At 40.7% G+C, this 18,208-nt stretch overlaps 1 protein-coding gene across 3 annotated transcripts in view; it reads right to left on the bottom strand.

Annotated features, from left to right (window-relative positions):
* BORCS5 (BLOC-1 related complex subunit 5) overlaps positions 1-18,208 on the bottom strand; it is a 109,038-nt gene that overhangs the window by 29,281 nt on the left and 61,549 nt on the right. For 2 of the 3 annotated variants that reach the window (XM_050748286.1, XM_050748285.1), the window contains exon 3: positions 2,279-2,436. The exons of the other annotated variant lie outside the window; for it this stretch is intronic. In XM_050748286.1, coding sequence (XP_050604243.1) covers positions 2,279-2,436 — 158 coding nt within the window. The remainder of the gene's footprint in view (positions 1-2,278; positions 2,437-18,208) is intronic. 3 annotated transcript variants of the gene reach the window in all.

Raw genomic sequence — 18,208 nt, 5'->3', positions numbered from 1 at the left:
CAGTAAAAAATGGTAAAGTCTGGCTTGGGGCAGTGGCTCACACCTGTAATCCCAGTGCTTTGGGAGGCTGAGGCAGGAGGATCGCTTGAGCTCAGGAGTTTGAAAACATCCTGGACGACATAGCCAGGCATGATCGCATACACCTATAGTCCTAAGCTAGTCAGGAAGCTGAGGTTGGAGAATCGCTTCTGCCCAGCAGTTCAAGGTTGCAGTGAGCTATGAATGTATCACTAAACACCAGCCTCGGCGACAGTATGAGACTCTGTCTCTAAAAAAATTAAAAAGGTAAAGACTTACGTCTACAATAGCATTTCCCAAAGAATGTTCTAAAATCACTACTTTATGGGATGTTAATAGATGTTCCCTAAGATAAGTGTTCTGAGGTCAAATAAGTTTCAAAGGTCTGGCTTTCTTTACTGTGAGACTCCTAAGAACTTTAAATGAAATAATATGCTTTGTGATTTTACAAGCGGTGGTGAGGGAATATGCAAAACGTTTGACCTTCTTTACATGGGACTAGTTTTGTAGAACTTATTTTAGAAATAGTGCTTAAGACCACTGGTTCCCACATCCCAGCTAACAGAGGGTGGCATCAGTATCATTTGGTAACCTTATGTATTAGTCTGTTCTCACATTGCTCATAAAGACATACAAAAGACTGGGTAATTTACAAAGGAAAGAGGTTTAATTGACTCACAGTTCCACATGGCTGGGGAGGCGTCACAATCATGGTGGAAGGTGAAGAAAGAGCAAAGTCACATCTTACATGGTGGCAGGCAAGAGAGCTTGTGTAGAGGAACTCGCCTTTATAAAACCATCAGATCTCGTAAGACTTATTCACTATCACGAGAACAGCATGGGAAAGAGCCTCCCGCAGGATTCAATTACCTCCCACCAGGTCCCTCCCATGACGTGAGGGAATTACGGAAGCTATAATTCAAGAGGAGATTTGGGTGGGGACACAGCCAAATCATATTATCTTACTAAAATAATGATGATTCACAAACCACACCTAGACATACTGGGAGGAGGGGAGAACTAAGTATTAAAACAAACAAAAAACCCACATGATGCCAATGAATAGTCATGTTTGGAAATTAAAGCTTGGTAGACCATAATATAGTAAAATAAGTTTATAATATCTGCAAAGCCACATCAATGAAAAGCAATATCAAAGGTCATGTTTAATAGTTTTCCAAATAATAGTATTTAACCCATGAGAGAAGAGTATATGCATGCAACATTTTATGAAAGCTAAGTACTAAAATGTTGGCGACATTGGCAAATTTAAATCTGCCAATACAACTAATGACTACTTTGTAGTCTCAAGGATGTACTACCTCCATTGCTAAATAAAAATTGTTAATCTGCAGTGATTCTTGCCCCATTGCTTGTTTCTCCATGTCCATCATCTTCTTTCACCAGAGTTAAAGGGCCATGTTGTTATAACAAATCTGGGAGTGCCATTCACATAAGTGGTTTCTCCAATAAACAGCTCCTAACATTCCCTTGATATTACAGTACATCGAGGTGTCAGAAATATAAAGCTTTTCTTGACTGAAAACTTTGGAAGATATATTCACTTATTCCTTTGTGCCCCTAGAACTGTGCTGTGCAGCAGCTGGTCAATGATACATTTAAGTGCTTAAAGGAAGTACCTATTTACTGCGATTGATAATTATACAACATTTGTAGCATGCTCTTCAGTTTACTAAGTACTTTCACATGAATTACATTGCTTCTTTCCTTTAAAAACTTTGTGGGTTAAATAGGCGTAATTGTTTCCATAAAACCATTAAGAATCACTGGAGCTTTTCGTATCAAGACTCCTGCTTTGAAAGAAATTATAATGTACTGGGAAACAAAATATAAATTACACACAGGAAACGATTACAGTCAATTCAAAGATAGAATGGTGGCTAGAGCAAATTAGTATGGCAAGACTTTACACAAACTAATAATAGCTAACACTTACTGAGCAATCTGTCACTCAACCCTTGGGGTAAGTTACTACTATTAGCCCCATTTTTCACATGAGGAAACTGAGACAAAGAGAAAGAAGTTAAGCAACTTGGCCAAGCAAATCGGTGGTGATCACGATTCAAACTCTAAATTAGCCCAGCTCTGTGGACCACTATTTTCATCACCACATTTTACTGCTAGGAAAAAGCAATCTCCTCAAAGCAATAGTGACAAATGTCAAGTTTTAAGATGGCATCCAGAGTTGCAGAGAATCATAATAACCAGTCAGTAATGTTATTTTCCCGGAGCACATTACCTCTTTGATACGTTTAACCAAAGCATTCTGGTCAAAAGCAACAGCCTCTGCACACTGATGCAGGTGATCTTGATATCGGAGGCAGAGCTGCAACACCTGCTGAGAGTCCAGTTTCTCCAATTTGGCATTTGTTGGGGAAGTCTGGCCACTCAATAGCCCTTCGAAGGAGAAAAAAATGAAATGAAATTAAAATGACTGCTAACAAACTTGTGAATAAAGTAGTTTAATAAGTTCACTGAAGACAGGGTAAGACTTCAATTTAATCTTCCATCTTTTGCTATATGTTAATGACAATCGTTGCAATTATTATTTATGAAGCATCGTTATGTGCCAAGCACTTTTGCTAACTGCTTCCTGTGCACTATTTTTCATATTCACAACTGCCCTGGAAAGTGAGGTATTATTAGCTCCATTTACACAGGAGGAAGCCAAGACGCAGAGAAGTTAAGTAACTTTCCAAAAGTCGCATAGCTAGTGAGTGGTTTCTCCAAGAACAGAGCTCCTGACTTTATCACCTCACTTCAAGGTACTAGGAATATAAATCCCATATTAATTGAAAATGTGGGCTGGGCGCGGTGGCTCACGCCTGTAATCCCAGCACTTTGGGAGGCCGAGACACGCGGATCACGAGGTCAGGAGATCAAGACCATCCTAACACGGTGAAACCCCATCTCTACTAAAAATACAAAAATTAGCCGGGCGCGGTGGCGGGCGCCTGTAGTCCCAGCTACACAGGAGGCTGAGGCAGGAGAATGGCGTGAACCTGGGAGGCGGAGCTTGCAGTGAGAGCAGATCTCGCCTGTGCAACAGAGCAAGACTCTGTCTCAAAAAAAAAAAAAAAGAAAAGAAAATGCGTGAATATAATTTTTTAAAATAATTAAAATGGTTTTCTGAAAAACTGAGAAAAAGAAATCAAATGTATACAGAAACTGCTAGGAGATGCTAAAATGAAGACATTTAACAAGTAAACAGACTGTCACCTAACAGGCCAGAAACTCATTCTTTACATTTTCTTTCAACACCAGTTTAGCCATGTAGCCATTAATCTCCCCTATATTTGCATAGAGGATTATATTTTCATAGGTATGTAGCAGGGCAATTAATAGCATTTTCAGGAGAAGAAATCAATTGAAGAGGCCAAATGATGCCCACATTCACAAAGCAAAGCCCAGTCTAGATATTAAGCCTATTGCTTTCTGCCAAAGAAACAATTCTCAATTATCAGAACCCCTACACTCTCAAAAATTACCAAGGACCCCAAAGAGCTTTTATGTGAGTTATATCTTTTGATATTCACCTATAAAAATTAAAACGGAGAACATTCTTAAATATTATATCATTTAAATATAATGATAACCCCTTTATACATTAACAAAAGTAACATTTTAAGGAAAATATTCTTCCAAAACAAAAAAGTGAAATGATGCCACTGATTTATTTTTTTAAATGCCTTTTTAATGTCTGCCTTAATAGAAAACAGCTGGAATCTCATAGCTGCTTCTGCATTTAATCTGTTGCCATTTCACATCATTGAGCCTCTGGAAAACTCCACTGGACACTTGTGTAAGAGAATGAGCATGATTTGCAAATAATGTCTAAGTATTATTACAAAAATAGTTTTGACTTCAGAGATTCCCTAGCAGGGTCTTGGGGATCCCAGTGATCCCCCTACCATATGCCAGGCCACTCTGTCTCATAGCAGAGCCAATGCTACAGCATAAGGAACACAGAATACATATGACAGTAGGTCACGTGCAGGGCACAGCAAAGCTCTTTTTTTTTTTTTTTTTTTTTTTTTTGAGACAGAGTCTTGCTCTGTTGCCCATCTGGAGTGCAGTGGCGCGATCTCAGTTCACTGCAACCTTGACCTCCTGGACCCAAGCCTTCCTACCTCAGCCTCCAGAATAGCTGAGACCACAGGCACTTGTTACCACACCCAGCTAGTTTTTGTATTTTTAGTAGAGATGGGGTTTTGCTGCCCAGGTTGGTCTCAAATTTCTGGGCTCAAGCGATCCTCCCGCCTCAGTGTGAGCCACCTCACCTGGCCAAAGCTCATCTTGGGAACCCTTCCCCACTGTCCCCAACCACCAACATCCACCCCACACTGTTCTGATATATTAGAGCTGAAGCCAGTATTCTTTCCCTCCAGACAGGCTGTACGAAGGGCTACCCAGCAGGGCTGTCCCAGAGAATCCTGGGAAATGCTGGTCAATGCTCTCAGATCTTCTGAGACAGAGCAGAGTACAGGGCTGGAACCCAAGGCACTGCTAGGCTCCTCCACATTCCACTGCTCAGCCGCTGCACTGCAAGTCCTAACACAGGAGAGCACCAGTTACTTGAACTGAACCTGCTTCCAGGCAGTATGTTTTGGTGAATCCAGTATTAGCAGAAATTGGGACTTTTTAATTGAAATTTTTATTGAGATCCTATGTACAGGATCCCGTGCCCCCTTTACCCAATTTCCCTCAATGGTAACATCTTGTAAAACTATGGTACAGTATCACAACCAGGATATTGACATAGATATAATCCATATATATAATCTGATCTTATTCAGATTTCCTACCCATCCCTCCCTTTTTTGGTTTAGAGATGGTATCTCCCTTTGTTGCTGAGGCTGGCCTCAAACTCCTGAGCTCAAGAGATCCTCCCACCTCGGCCTCCCAAGTAGCTGGGACTACCAGAGTACGCCGCTGCACCTGGGCAGATTTCCTTTTTTTTTTTGAGACACGGTCTCACTCTGTCTTCCAGGTTGGAGCACAGTGGAATGATCTCCTCAGCTCACTGCAACCTTGTTCAAGCAATTTTCACGCCTCAGGCTCCTGAGTAGCTAGGATTACAGGCATGTGCCACCATTCCTGCCTAATTTTTGTATTTTTTAGTAGAGACAGGGTTTCACCATGTTGGCCAGGCTGATCTCAAACTCCTGACCTAAGGTGATCCGCCTGCCTCAGCCTTCCAAAGTGCTGGGATTACAGGCATGAGCCACTGTGCCCGGCCCAGATTTCCTCATTTTATTTGCACTCATTTGTGTCTGTATTTAGTTCTGTACAACTTTTCCCCATACACAGGTTCATGTATTCACCACTATGGTCAGATGCTGAAAAGTTCCATCACCACAAAGATTTCTTGTGCTGCTTTTATAACTAGACCTACCCCACTCTTCCTCTCGTCCCCCTTTCCATCTTTAAAACACTGTTAACCATTAATCCGTTCACCATTTCTAACATTTTGTCCTTTCAAAAGTGTTATATAAATGAAATAATACATCATGTAAGCTTTTGGGATTGGATCTTTTTATTTGCCCAACATAAAACTTTAGAGATTTGTCTATGTTGTTGATATATCAGTGGTTAATTCTTTTTTTAATTCTGAGTAGTATTCCATGGTATGTATGTATCAGAGTTTGTTTCACCATTCACCCACTGGAGGACATCTGGGTTGTTTCCAGTTCGGGGCTATTACAAGCAAGTCTGCTGTGAGCTGTCATGTACAGGTTTTTGTGTAAACAGAAGTTTTCATTTCTCTGGGATAAATGCCCAAGAATGCAACTGCTGGGTCATATGGTAATTTCATGTTTAGTTTTATAAGAAACTGTCAGTTTCCCAGAGTGCCTGTACCAAGAAAATGGGAATTCTACAGACCACTAAAATCTCCTAACAAAACTATCAAGGGCTACCCTATCACTGACGAGAAATACATTTCCAGGAACGCAAACTTGGGGGAAGATACCAAAAGTGTTTTGCTGTCAATCCGAAATTGAAAGAGGAAAAGAGGAAGGAGGCACCACGGAAAAAGGAATGAATGATTGTGTGCCATTAATAGTGAACCAGGATAACGCAAAAGCCATAAAGGAAACAGTAATAAATTCAACAATACACAAACCAAGACTCCTCATGACAACAAACACAAGTTAAAATTTAAAATACAAAAAGAATACCCCAAATCTGGGGAAAATTAAAAGCCTGCAGAGACCCCAGGAAGCCTTTTTCCTCCTATTGTGATAACTCATATCACATAGGGTAAACTTCCTAATATATAAAAAGTGCCTAGAAATTGGCAAATAAGGCTGGGCAGGGTGGTTCACACCTGTAATCCCAGCACTTTGGGAGGCTGAGGCAGGCAGATCACCTGAGGTCAGGAGTTTAAGACCAGCCTGGCCAACACGGTGAAACCCCATCTCTACTAAAAATACAAAAAGCAGCTGGGCGTGGTGGCGTGCGCCTGCAGTCCCAGCTACTTGGGAGGCTGAGGCAGAAGACTCTCTTGAACCCGGAAGGCAAAGGCTGAAGTGAGCCAAGATCGCGACTCCATCTCAGGAAAGGAAAGGAAAGGAAAAGGAAAGGAAAGGAAAGGAAAAGGGAAAGGGAAAGGGAAAGGGAAAGGGAAAGGGAAAGGGAAAGGGAAAAGGAAAAGAAAAGGAAAAGGAAAAGGAAAGGAAAGGAAAGGAAAGGAAAAAGAAAAGAAAAGAAAAGAAATTGGCAAATTAAAAATTAGCAAAAGGGCCGGGCGTGGTAGCTCACGCCTGTAATCCTAGCACTTTGGGAGGCCGAGGTGGGCAGATCACGAGGTCAAGAGATCAAGACCATCCTGGCCAACATGGTAAAACCCCGTCTCTACTAAAAATACAAAAATGAGTTGGGCACGGTGGCAGGCGCCTGCATTCCCAGCTACTCAGGAGGCTGAGGCAGGAGAATCACTTGAACCCACAGGCGGAGCTTGCAGTGAGCCGAGATCATGCCACTGCACTTCAGCCTGGGCAACAGAGCGAGACTCCATCTCAAAAAAACAAAAACAAAAAAACAAAAACATTAGCAAAAGAAAGATGAACAAAAGATATGAAAAGATATTTCACAGAAAAGGAAATGCCAATACCTCAACTATAAAAAAAAAATGCACAACCTCACTTATAGTAAGAAAAACAAATGGAAACTTTACCGCAAGCCCATTTTTCACCTGTCAAATCGGTAAAAATGAAAAGCATGAAAAATACTTTGTAGGTGGAGCTGTGAGGAAACTGGCTTTGCTGCTTAGCGTGTAAGTTGTTAACACCATATGGAGGAGGGCAACTTGGCATGGATAACAAAATTACAAATGCATAGCCTCTGATGCAACAACTTCACCACTAGGAATTTACACACACAGTAGCACACATGCTAAATGATGTCTAATGTATATACAAGAGTGTTCACTGCAGCAGTGATTGTAACAGCAAAGGTCAGCAAACACCGCAATGTCCCGGAATAGAGGGTTTGTTAATTAAATCAAGGTAAATCTATAAATGGTATTACAAGAACAAAGAAAAGAATGAGGGCGCTCTCTATGTACTTACATGGAAAAAATCTCCATGAGACATAATTTTTTTTAAAGGTATATAGATGCATAGAGTGTGCTATCATTGCATAAAAATGGGGGTTGGCGTGCAAGTAAATAAGAGTATACGTTCAGATTTGCTTATATTTACATAAATAAACTCTGAAATGACATATAAGAATTACATGGAGGCAAGGGGTAAGGAGGGGGAATTTCATAGTATATTTTTAACAGAACTTTTTAAACCAAATGAATGCATTTCCCCCTTAAATATTTTTTAAATAAATAAACTCACTTTAACAAAAAGTAGCTGAGGTCTTTCCTCATCTATGAGTAAGACCTTTAGAGGCAGTTCTCCCTTCTTCACCCATCCCAAGTGCCCCCTACTCTACAAGTAAAAACCTCATCTTTAATTCTCACCAAAGTTCATATGGCCGAACACATCTTAAAACATTTTCTCGGCTGGGCACGGTGGCTAATGCCTGTAATCCCAGAACTTTGGGAGGCCGAAGGACGAGGTTAGGAGATCGAGACCATCCTGGCTAACACGGTGAAACCCCATCTCTACTAAAAACACAAAAAATTAGCCAGGCGTGTTGGTGGGTGCCTGTAGTCCCAGCTACTCAGGAGGCTGAGGCAGGAGAATGGCATAAACCCAGAAGGCGGAGCTTGCAGTGAGCCGAGATCATGCCACTGCACTCCAGCCTGGGCAACAGAGCAAGACTCCGTCTCAAAAAAAAAAAAAAAAAATTCTCTAACGTGATTAAAGTGGTATTACAAATGGTGAGCTGGTTGAAGACAGGGACCACATTTTGCTTATCTTTTATCTCATATCTAGTATAGCACCTGGTACATAAAAGGTTCTTGAACTAGGGTAAGAGTATGCAGTTCTATTGCTGGAATTCCAAGGAAAGCATAAGTCTAGAAGATATTAGGAGGAAAAAGGCTTCTCAGGGTCTCTGTAGGCTGCATATATGCCTAAGAGTGAGTCCTTATCTCAGTCTGGACTCATGCTCTTCTAACATGCATGAGGAAGCTCTTCCACGCGTCAGAAGACTATTGGGAGCCTGAATTGCAGAATGAGGTGGAGGAAGGCTACAGGGCCACCCCAAGCTGCCAGGTGGCTCCAGCAGAGGGCCCAGAAGCCAACCTTAGCTCACAAAACAAAACTCTCACTTCTACCTCTTGAGAAAAAAGGTGGAGGGTGAGGGAAATGAGTAAAGTAGGAGGGGGATTTTGAGAAAGCTGCCAGGTCTAACAGGCACACTAGGGTGTTCAAATTAAGTTGCCTAGCCAACTTCAAAATCAAAGGAATTACACTTTAAGTCATTCTTATAAATCACAATTGCACCCTCCCTCTAACCATCTAAAAACAAAACCCAGGTACATGAGTCTATCCTCAGAATGTGCTTCCTTGACTCATAGGAATCTCCATAAACCCACCGCAAATCCTGCCCCAGGTCATAGAAGGAGCAAGACAGGACAGAGAAAATTAGAAGATGGGCCACATTTTCCATTCCTGAAGCAACAAAGTTGTGGCAACCCAGGCAAACTCTAGAGGCATTGGATACAATGTTTTCCCATCACCCTCTTGTGCCAGGAAACCATCTCCTTCTAGTATTGATAGCTACGCCTCTCCTGCATCTTCTGAAAGTAGAGAGAAGGACAGAAAGCTGGGTAAATTCAGAGATGGTAAATTTTGTCATTTTTAGGAGACAATAAACTGCCAGCCCTCTGAAGTGTTTCATTCTGAATGCACATTAAGATCTTTTAAATTTTTGGAATGCTTTCAATGAGTTGTCCACTTGCCTGTTTGCTCAGTCCCCACCATCTCCCTCCTGTCTAATGCCTGGCAGCTCCACTCACCCATATTACCCACCTGGCCTCTGCGGGCCTCTGGATTTATACTCCTATTTTAATTATTTCCTACCAACTCCAATAATTACCTAAACCCTTACCATTAATAGAGAATGAACCACATACCACCCTTGAAATTATTTTTTGTATAGTTTTATAAATGTTATTTATACTTAGGATTTTTCTGCTTTACCCTTTATTATGAAAATTTTTAAATGTAGAAAAGTAGGGAAAAAATGTATACCCAAATACGCACCATCTAGATTCAACAACTAATATTTTGTCATATCTACTTCATCTCACTATATAATTTTTTTCTTTTACTGAGCCGTTAAAAAAACCATAACATCATGACACTTCACTCTTAATATTCCATAAAGAAGAATGTTGATCCACGTACTTATGGTTAGTTTTTCATGTTAAAGAGAAGAAGTTTCTAAATTACATGTTCCTTACAGTTAAGGAACAGGGCCATTGCCTTCAGTTTTCTACTTCTTTAGTTTAACACGGTGATGCACCCAAAGATGTTTATTGAGTTAAAAACCTGATCTAACAGATTCCATATATTAAGGGTTAGGTGTGCAAATGGTAAATACTGGAGATATTTCCTAAGATCCTGTTTAAACCACTTTGTTTATAAAAGAACGAGGAGTAGGGCTCCAGGGAGTGAGTGAAGACCAAGACTGAATATTCCACAGATCCAGCAAACTACCATCTGTACCCACCTCTTTGTGTAAAGTGTTGAGTGGAAAAATCATCAGGGTTAGAAGTGTGGGAAATATTCTGCTGAGTGATCTTTTTCATTCTGAAATGTCAGGTGGGAGGAAACCCCCAGTTTTTCTATAGCACAGTGCAGAGCCACATAATACCAAACCGAATTCCTTAACTCTGAGAGGCTTAGATACTTCTCGGACTAGAAATCAGTATTACAAATATTGGGGCACACAACAAGCTCCATTTCCTGCTACAGAATCCAGGAAGCAGAAATTAAATATAACTTTGACAAAAGTTACTGTGAAGGTACAATTAAACATCAGATTCTGAAAAAAGAAATTCCCCTGTATGGACTGAATGTTTGTGTTCCCCCAAATTTCCTATGTTGAAATCCTAATCCCCAGTGTAATGGTATTAGGAGGTGGGGACCTTAAAGGGTGAGTGGGTATATCATGAATGTGGAGGCTTCATGAATGGGACTAGTGTCACTAGAAGAAGAGACACGAGAGCCTCCCTTCACTCTTTCTGTTCCCGGCCATGTAAGGCCACAGTGATGGCCATCTGCAAACCAGGGAGCAGGTCCTCGGCAGAGGCAAAATTGCCGGCACCTTGACCTTGGATTTCCCAGCCACCAGAACTATCAGAGATAAATGCTTGTTGTTTAAGCCACCCAGTTTATGGTATTCTGTTATAGCAGCCCAAACTGACTCTGATACCCCCAAAACTAATAAGAAATTTATTTTCGAGTCTATTGGTCATAGTATATTTCAAAGATAAAAGCATTTAAGCTATGTGTATCCTTTACTTAAACTCTAGTTTCCAAAGGCACTCCCTTCTCTTCTTAAAGAAAAGGAAAGTCTAAAAACATCTTCCCAACTTAGAGAGAATTTTGTGATGTGTGTTAGTGACTGATTCCTTCAGGATACTTAGAAAAAGGGTGCTTTCTAAAGCGGATTCATTTCGAACTTTTGTCCCCACTCTGTCACCTCAGAGGAGTACTAACCTCGAAGGGGCAATGGCAAACATCGTTGCTTTGGTTAAACCATGTGGCAGAAGAAACTGCAAGTGCAGAACAAGCCCCAGGTAAGATGCTCACCCACCACAACGTTTGCTGAGGATACAAACATTTCTCCCAGGACCTCCGAAGCCCACCAGAGGGCAAGAAAGAGGAACTTTTTAATGGAGGCAGCATGGAAAAAGCTGAATTCAGCTCCCCTGTTTATTAGCTGCGTGCATCTGGACAATTTACCTTACAGCTTTGAGCCTCAATTTTCTCATATGTAAAAGCAAGATAATAATCACGTCTCTTCTAGAGTTTGCCTAGCACACAATAGGATTTTGATAAAACTCTGTTCCTTTTACTCTTGCATTTCTTAAGTCTCAGAGAAGTAAAGGGTTCAAGGGAATTTGTGGTAAGCAATGAAAAGCACTTCATCCTTCTATGTTAGGCACCCATTTGGCACTAATTTATGGTACCAAAGAAGCAAGAACAGAGGATGTCACACCCAAAAGTAGACACAACATTTCCAAAGGTCATCAGCATCCACAAACAACACACCTCAGTGTCTTCGAGGGATCCTGTTCACTGCTATAAAATTAGCTTTTCACAATCTCTACCTTTTCCTCTCAAATAATTAAGTAAAATGGAGTAGGCTGTAGTTACCAACTACTTCGTAGAGAGAGGTGAGAGGATTGCTTAAGCCTAGAAGTTCAAAGCCAGCCTGGGCAATACAGCAAGATTCTCTGTCTCTTATTAAGTAAATCTTCAACTGCTCACCCACCCTAACAATTTTATGGGCTTGCTCTCTGAACTTACCAGACTAGGGAAGAGAGACAGCACGGTATAATGAAAAAGTGTGCAGTCAGGTAGACCTGGAATTAGAATCCAAGGATTGCCATTTACTACCTGTGTGATGTTGAGGGAGTCTAAATTTAACTTCCCTTAATTCAAATCCTTCATCTGTACGTGTGACATGTATTAAAGGAGTATTACGGGAACCATATAAAGTTATGCCTACGCAGCACCTAGCACAGAGGCGGCACACAATTTGTATTAATTTCCTCACTGTTCCAAAGTCCCCAGTCACCAACTGTAGTAGTCAATTAAGCAGGCTTTTAAAACCTGGCTGTATCACTGGCCTATCCTACCTCTGTAAGTATTTACCAGGCACACACTACTATGTACTATCATGGTAGGAAATAGCAAAGAAATGATCTCATCCTCAAGCAGATTACCAGAAGAAGCAGGAGTTATTTATAAGGAAAGCAAACATGAAAAGGAGCTAAAATTAAAAAGATAAAACAACAAACCACCCAATTGGGCAAAGGACTTAAATAGACATTTCTCCAAAGAAGATATACAGATTGCCAACAAGCACAAGAAGGATGCTCGAAATCACTAATCATGAGGGAAATACAAAACACAATGAGATACCACTTAATCATTAGGATGGCTATTTATCCAAACAACAGAAAATAACAAGTGTTGGCAAGGATGTTCTCCATATCCTTGGAACCCTTGTGCACTGCTGGTAAGAATGTAAAATGGTGCACCTGCTGAGGAAAACAGTATGGGAGTTCTTAAGAAAAGGAACTATAGAGGGAATTTGGGGAAGACTGTGGTAGGAAGCACCAGGAATTTGTCTTCCCAACTAAATAATTGCACTGGTGCACTCCGTCTGATATAACTATTTTGTAGCTCTAGAGTCTACTGAAGGTTTGCATCATCCAGAGGAAGGCCTGGATGATAAATTATAATTACTTTCAGTCAATTTCAGCTGTCATCATAATAGCACCTACCCATCCCAAAGCTCTCAGCCCCACTGCAGGCAACTATGCATATTCCTGGAGTGGCTTGCACACAGTTTGTGGGAGACAGTGGGGGAGAAAAGGACCCTGTCCTCTAAATATGGATCTATGCTCTGATCAATGATGGCTGCTTCTGATTACAAAGGTGCAGACAGACAGACAGTAGTCACTGTTATTACACCTCCACCACACTGCTGCAAGGTCCTCCCACTCATGTTGAAGTGACTTCCAGAGGATTAAAAGGGGCAGCATCTATTTTCCCCTCCTTCACTTTTTTCTTTTTCCCTCTCTGGGAGCCGGACATTAAAGACCAGGATATTCAAAAGCAACCACATATATAGGGGAAATGAGAAAGTTGCTGTGCATGCCCAGGGAAGAGCACAGGCTCAGAAAAGATCTGAGGAGACCTAACATGTATACCTCAGGCTGATTCTTGGCACAGACACATCCTGTAACAATCAAAAACCAAAAATAAACCCAAAAAACAGCAAACCCAGGGAAGAGGGAGAATCTGTTTCCAGAGTTACCATATTACAGGATTTAAATGTCCAATTAAAAAAAAATCACAAGTCATACAAAGAAACAGTAACGTATGGCTCATTCAAAGGAAAAATATAAACCAACAGATATTGTCCCTGAAAAAAGACAATGGTAAATCTACTAGACAAAGACTTTAAAACAACTGTCTTAAAGATGCTCAAAGAGCTAAAGAAGACATGGAGAAAGCCAAGACAACAATGTATAAACAAATGGAAAATATCAGTAAAGAGGCAGAAAACCTAAAAAGAAATGAAAAATAAGTTCTGGAGCTGAAATAACTGATAGGAGAAACTCACCGCAGGGATTCAAAGGCAGATTTGAGCAGGCAGAAGGAAGAATGAGTGAATAATGAAGGACAGTGAATATGATCTAGTCTGAGGAACAGAAAGAAAAAAGATCAAGGAAAAGTGAACTGATCTAAGGGATTGATGAGACACCATCAAGTGGATAACCATATGCATTGTGGGAGTCCCAAAAGGAAAACAGAAAGAGAAAGGGAAAGAGAAAACATCTGAAGAAACAATGGCAAAAAACATCCCAAATTTGATGAAAGAGATGAATATAAACATCCAAGAAGCTCAACAAACTCAAAATAGGATTCAGAGACCCACACCAGGACACATTATAACCAACCTTTAGAAAGGGCCAGGCGCAGTGGCTCACGCCTGTAATCCAAGCACTTTGGGAGGCCAAGGTGGGCAGATCACTTGAGGTCAGGAGTTTGAGACCAGCCTGGACAACATGGCGAAACCCCATCTCTACAAAAAAATATAAAAATTAGCCAGGCATGGTGGCAGATGCTTGTAGTCCCAGCTACTTGGGAGGCTAAGGCAGGAGGATCATTTGAGCCTGGGATGCAGAGGTTGTAGTGAGCTGAGATTGCATTACTGCGCTCTAGCCTGGGTGACAGAATGAGACTCTGTCTCAAAAAACAAACAAACAAAAAGACAAAGAGAAATTTGAAAGCATCAAAAGAAAACCAACTGATCATATAAAAGGGAATCTTAATAAGATTATCAACAGATTTCTCATCAGAAACCTAGGGGGCCATAAGGTGGGAAACTGCTAAAAGAAAAAAAAAAAACAAAACCTGTCAAGCAAGAATTTTATATCCAGTAAAACTATCCTTTAAAAGTGAGGGAGAAAGTAAGACAGTATGAGTTAGGGGGAAAAAAAAACCAACCAAAAAACAAAAACAAAAAAGCAGAGGGAGTTTCTTAACACTACACCTGCTCTGCAAGAAATGCTAAAGGGAGTCCTGCAGGTTGAAATGAAAGCACACTATACAGTCCAATGAAGAAATAAAGATCTCAGTAAAGGTAAATATATGGCAAATTACAAAAGCCCATGTATTGCTCACGCCTGTAATCCCAGCAGTTTGGGAGGCCGAGGTGGGCAGATCACGAGGTCAGGAAATTGAGACCATCCTGGCTAACACGGTGAAACCCCATCTCTACTAAAAATACAAAAAAATTAGCTGGGCGTGGTGGTGGACACCTGTAGTCCCAGCTACTAGGCAGGCTGAGGTAGGAGAATGGCGTGAACCCCGGGAGGCAGAGCTTGCCATGAGCCAAGATCGTGCCACTGCACTCCAGCCTGGGTGACAGAGCAAGACTCTGTCTCAAAAAAAAAAAAAAAAAAAAAAAAAAAAGCCCATGTATTTACATGGGTAAAGCTACAAACTCTACTTTTGGCTTTCTACATTGTAAAATTAGTCTAAAAGCCAATGTTATTGTAACTTTAGTTCATAACTCCGTATTTTGTTTTTTTTTTTAACGTAATTTGAGAGATTACTACATTAAAAAAGTATTAGTTTATATTTTGGACACACCCTGTATAAAGATACTATCTTGTGACATTAATGACTGAAAGGGATGGAAACCAACCTGGAAAGGAGCAGAGTTTTTCTATGTTATGAAAGTTAAGCTGTCACTGCTCTGCCTATGGAGGCCATTCCTTATTCTTTTACTTTTTTTTTTTTTTCTTTTGAGACGAAGACTCACTCTGTCACCCAGGCTGGAGTAGAGTGGCACAATCTCGGCTCACTGCAACCTCCACCTCCTGCATTCAAACAATTCTCCTATTTCAGCCTTCCAAGTAGCTGAGACTACAGACATGTGCCACCGTGCCTGGCTAACTTTTGTATTTTCAGTAGAGATGGGGTTTCATCATGTTGGTCAGGCTGGTCTTGAACGCCTGACCTCGGGTGATCTGCCTGCCTAGGCCTTCCAAAGTGCTGGCGTTACATGCGTGAGCCACTGCGCCCGGCCTCCTTCACTTTCTTAATAAACTTGTTTTCACTTAAAAAAAAAAAATAAAATAAAAGAAAGCTAAGCTGGTATAAATTCAAATTATTGTGTTACAACTTTAGGATCTTACCTATAATCCTCATGATAAGTACAAAGAAAACAGCTGTATAAGCACTAAATGCCCACAACAAAGAGCAGTAAAGATCCAAAATCAACACCCCAACATCACAATTAAAAGCAGCAAGAGCAAACAAATTCAAAAGCTAGCAGAAGGCAGCCAGGCACGGTGGCTCACGCCTGTAATCCCAGCACTTTGGGAGGCCGAGGTGGGCAGATCACGAGGTCAGGAGATCAAGACCATCCTGGCTAACATGGTGAAATCCTGTCCCTACTAAAAAAAAAATACAAACAATTAGCTGGGCATGGTGGCGGGCGCCTGTAGTCCCAGCTACTAGGGAGGCTGAGGCAGGAGAATGGCGTGAACCCAGGAGGCGGAGCTTGCAGTGAGCCGAGATAGCACCTCTGCACTCCAGCCTGGGTGACAGAGCGAGACTCTGTCTCAAAAAAAAAAAAAAAAAAAAAAAAGCTAGCAGAAGGCAAGAAATAACTAATATGAGGGCAAAACTGAAAGAGATAGAGACACAAAAACTCTTCAAAAAATCAATGAATACAGGAGCTGGTTTTTTGGAAAGATCAACAAAATTGATAGACAGTTAGCAAGACTAACAAAGAAGAAAAGAGAGAAGAATCAAATAGATGCAATAAAAAATGATAAAGGGGATATCATCACCAATCCCACAGAAACACAAACTACCATCAGAGAATACTATAAACATCTCTACACAAATAAACTAGAAAATCTAGAAGAAATGGATAAATTCCTGGACATATACACCCTCCTAAGACTAAACCAGGAAGAAGCTGAGTCTCTGAATAGACCAATAACAGGCTCTGAAATTGAGGTAATAATTAATAGCCTACCAACCAAAAAAAGTCCAGGACCAGACGGATTCACAGCTGAATTCTACCAGAGGTACAAAGAGGAGCTGGTACCATTCCTTCTGAAACTATTCCAATCAATAGAAAAAGAGGGAATCCTCCCTAACTCATTTTATGAGGCCATCATCATCCTGATACCAAAGCCTGGCAGAGACACAACAAAAAAATAATTTTAGACCAATATCCCTGATGAACATTGATGTGAAAATCCTCAATAAAATACTAGCAAACCGAATCCAGCAGCACATCAAAAAGCTTATCCACCATGATCAAGTTGGCTTCATCCCTGGGATGCAAGGCTGGTTCAGCATATGCAAATCAATAAACGTAATCCAGCATATAAACAGAACCAAAGACAAAAACCACATGATTATCTCAATAGATGCAGAAAAGGCCTTTGACAAAATTCAACAGCTCTTCATGATAAAAACTCTCAATAAACTGGGTACTGATGGAATGTATCTCAAAATAATAAGAGCTATTAATGACAAACCCACAACTAGTAACATACTGAATGGGCAAAAACTGGAAGCATTCCCTTTGAAAACTGGCACAAGACAAGGATGCCCTCTCTCACCACCCCTATTCAACATAGTGTTGGAAGTTCTGGCCAGGGCAATCAGGCAAGAGAAAGAAATAAAGGGGATTCAGTTAGGAAATGCGGAAGTCAAATTGTCCCTGTTTGCAGATGACATTATTGTATATTTAGAAAACTCCATCGTCTCAGCCCAAAATCTTCTTAAGATGATAAGCAACTTCAGCAAAGTCTCAGGATACAAAATCAATGTGCAAAAATCACAACCATTCCTATACACCATTAACAGACAAACAGTCAAATCATGAGTGAACTCCCACTCACAATTGCTTCAAAGAGAATAAAATACTTAGGAATCCAACTTACAAGGGATGTGAAGGACCTCTTCAAGGAGAACTACAAACCGCTGCTCAATGAAATAACGAAATAAAAGAGGACACAAACAAATGGAAGAATATTCCATGCTCACGGATAGGAAGAATCAATATCGTGAAAATGGTCATACTTTCCACAGTAATTTATAGATTCAATGCCATCCCCATAAAGCTACCAATGACTTTCTTCACAGAATTGGAAATAACTACTTTAAAGTTCATATGGAACCAAAAAAGAGCCCGCATTGCCAAGACAATCCTAAGCCAAAAGAACAAAGCTGGAGGCACCACACTACCTGACTTCAACTCTACTACAAGGCTACAGTAACCAAAACAGCATGGTACTGGTACCAAAACAGATATACAGACCAATGGTACAGAACGGAAGCCTCAGAAATAACATCACACATCTACAACCATCTGGTCTTTGACAAACCTAACAAAAACAAGAAATGCGGAAGGGATTCCCTATTTAATAAATAGTGCTGAGAAAACTGGCTAGTCATACATAGAAAGCTGAAACTGGATCCCTTCCTTACAC

The sequence above is a fragment of the Macaca thibetana genome, chromosome 11, assembly GCF_024542745.1.
Source record: "Macaca thibetana thibetana isolate TM-01 chromosome 11, ASM2454274v1, whole genome shotgun sequence".
NCBI lineage: Eukaryota > Metazoa > Chordata > Mammalia > Primates > Cercopithecidae > Macaca > Macaca thibetana.
The sequence above is the reverse complement of the archived record's forward strand: the minus strand, read 5'-3'. Positions and strand labels throughout refer to the sequence as shown.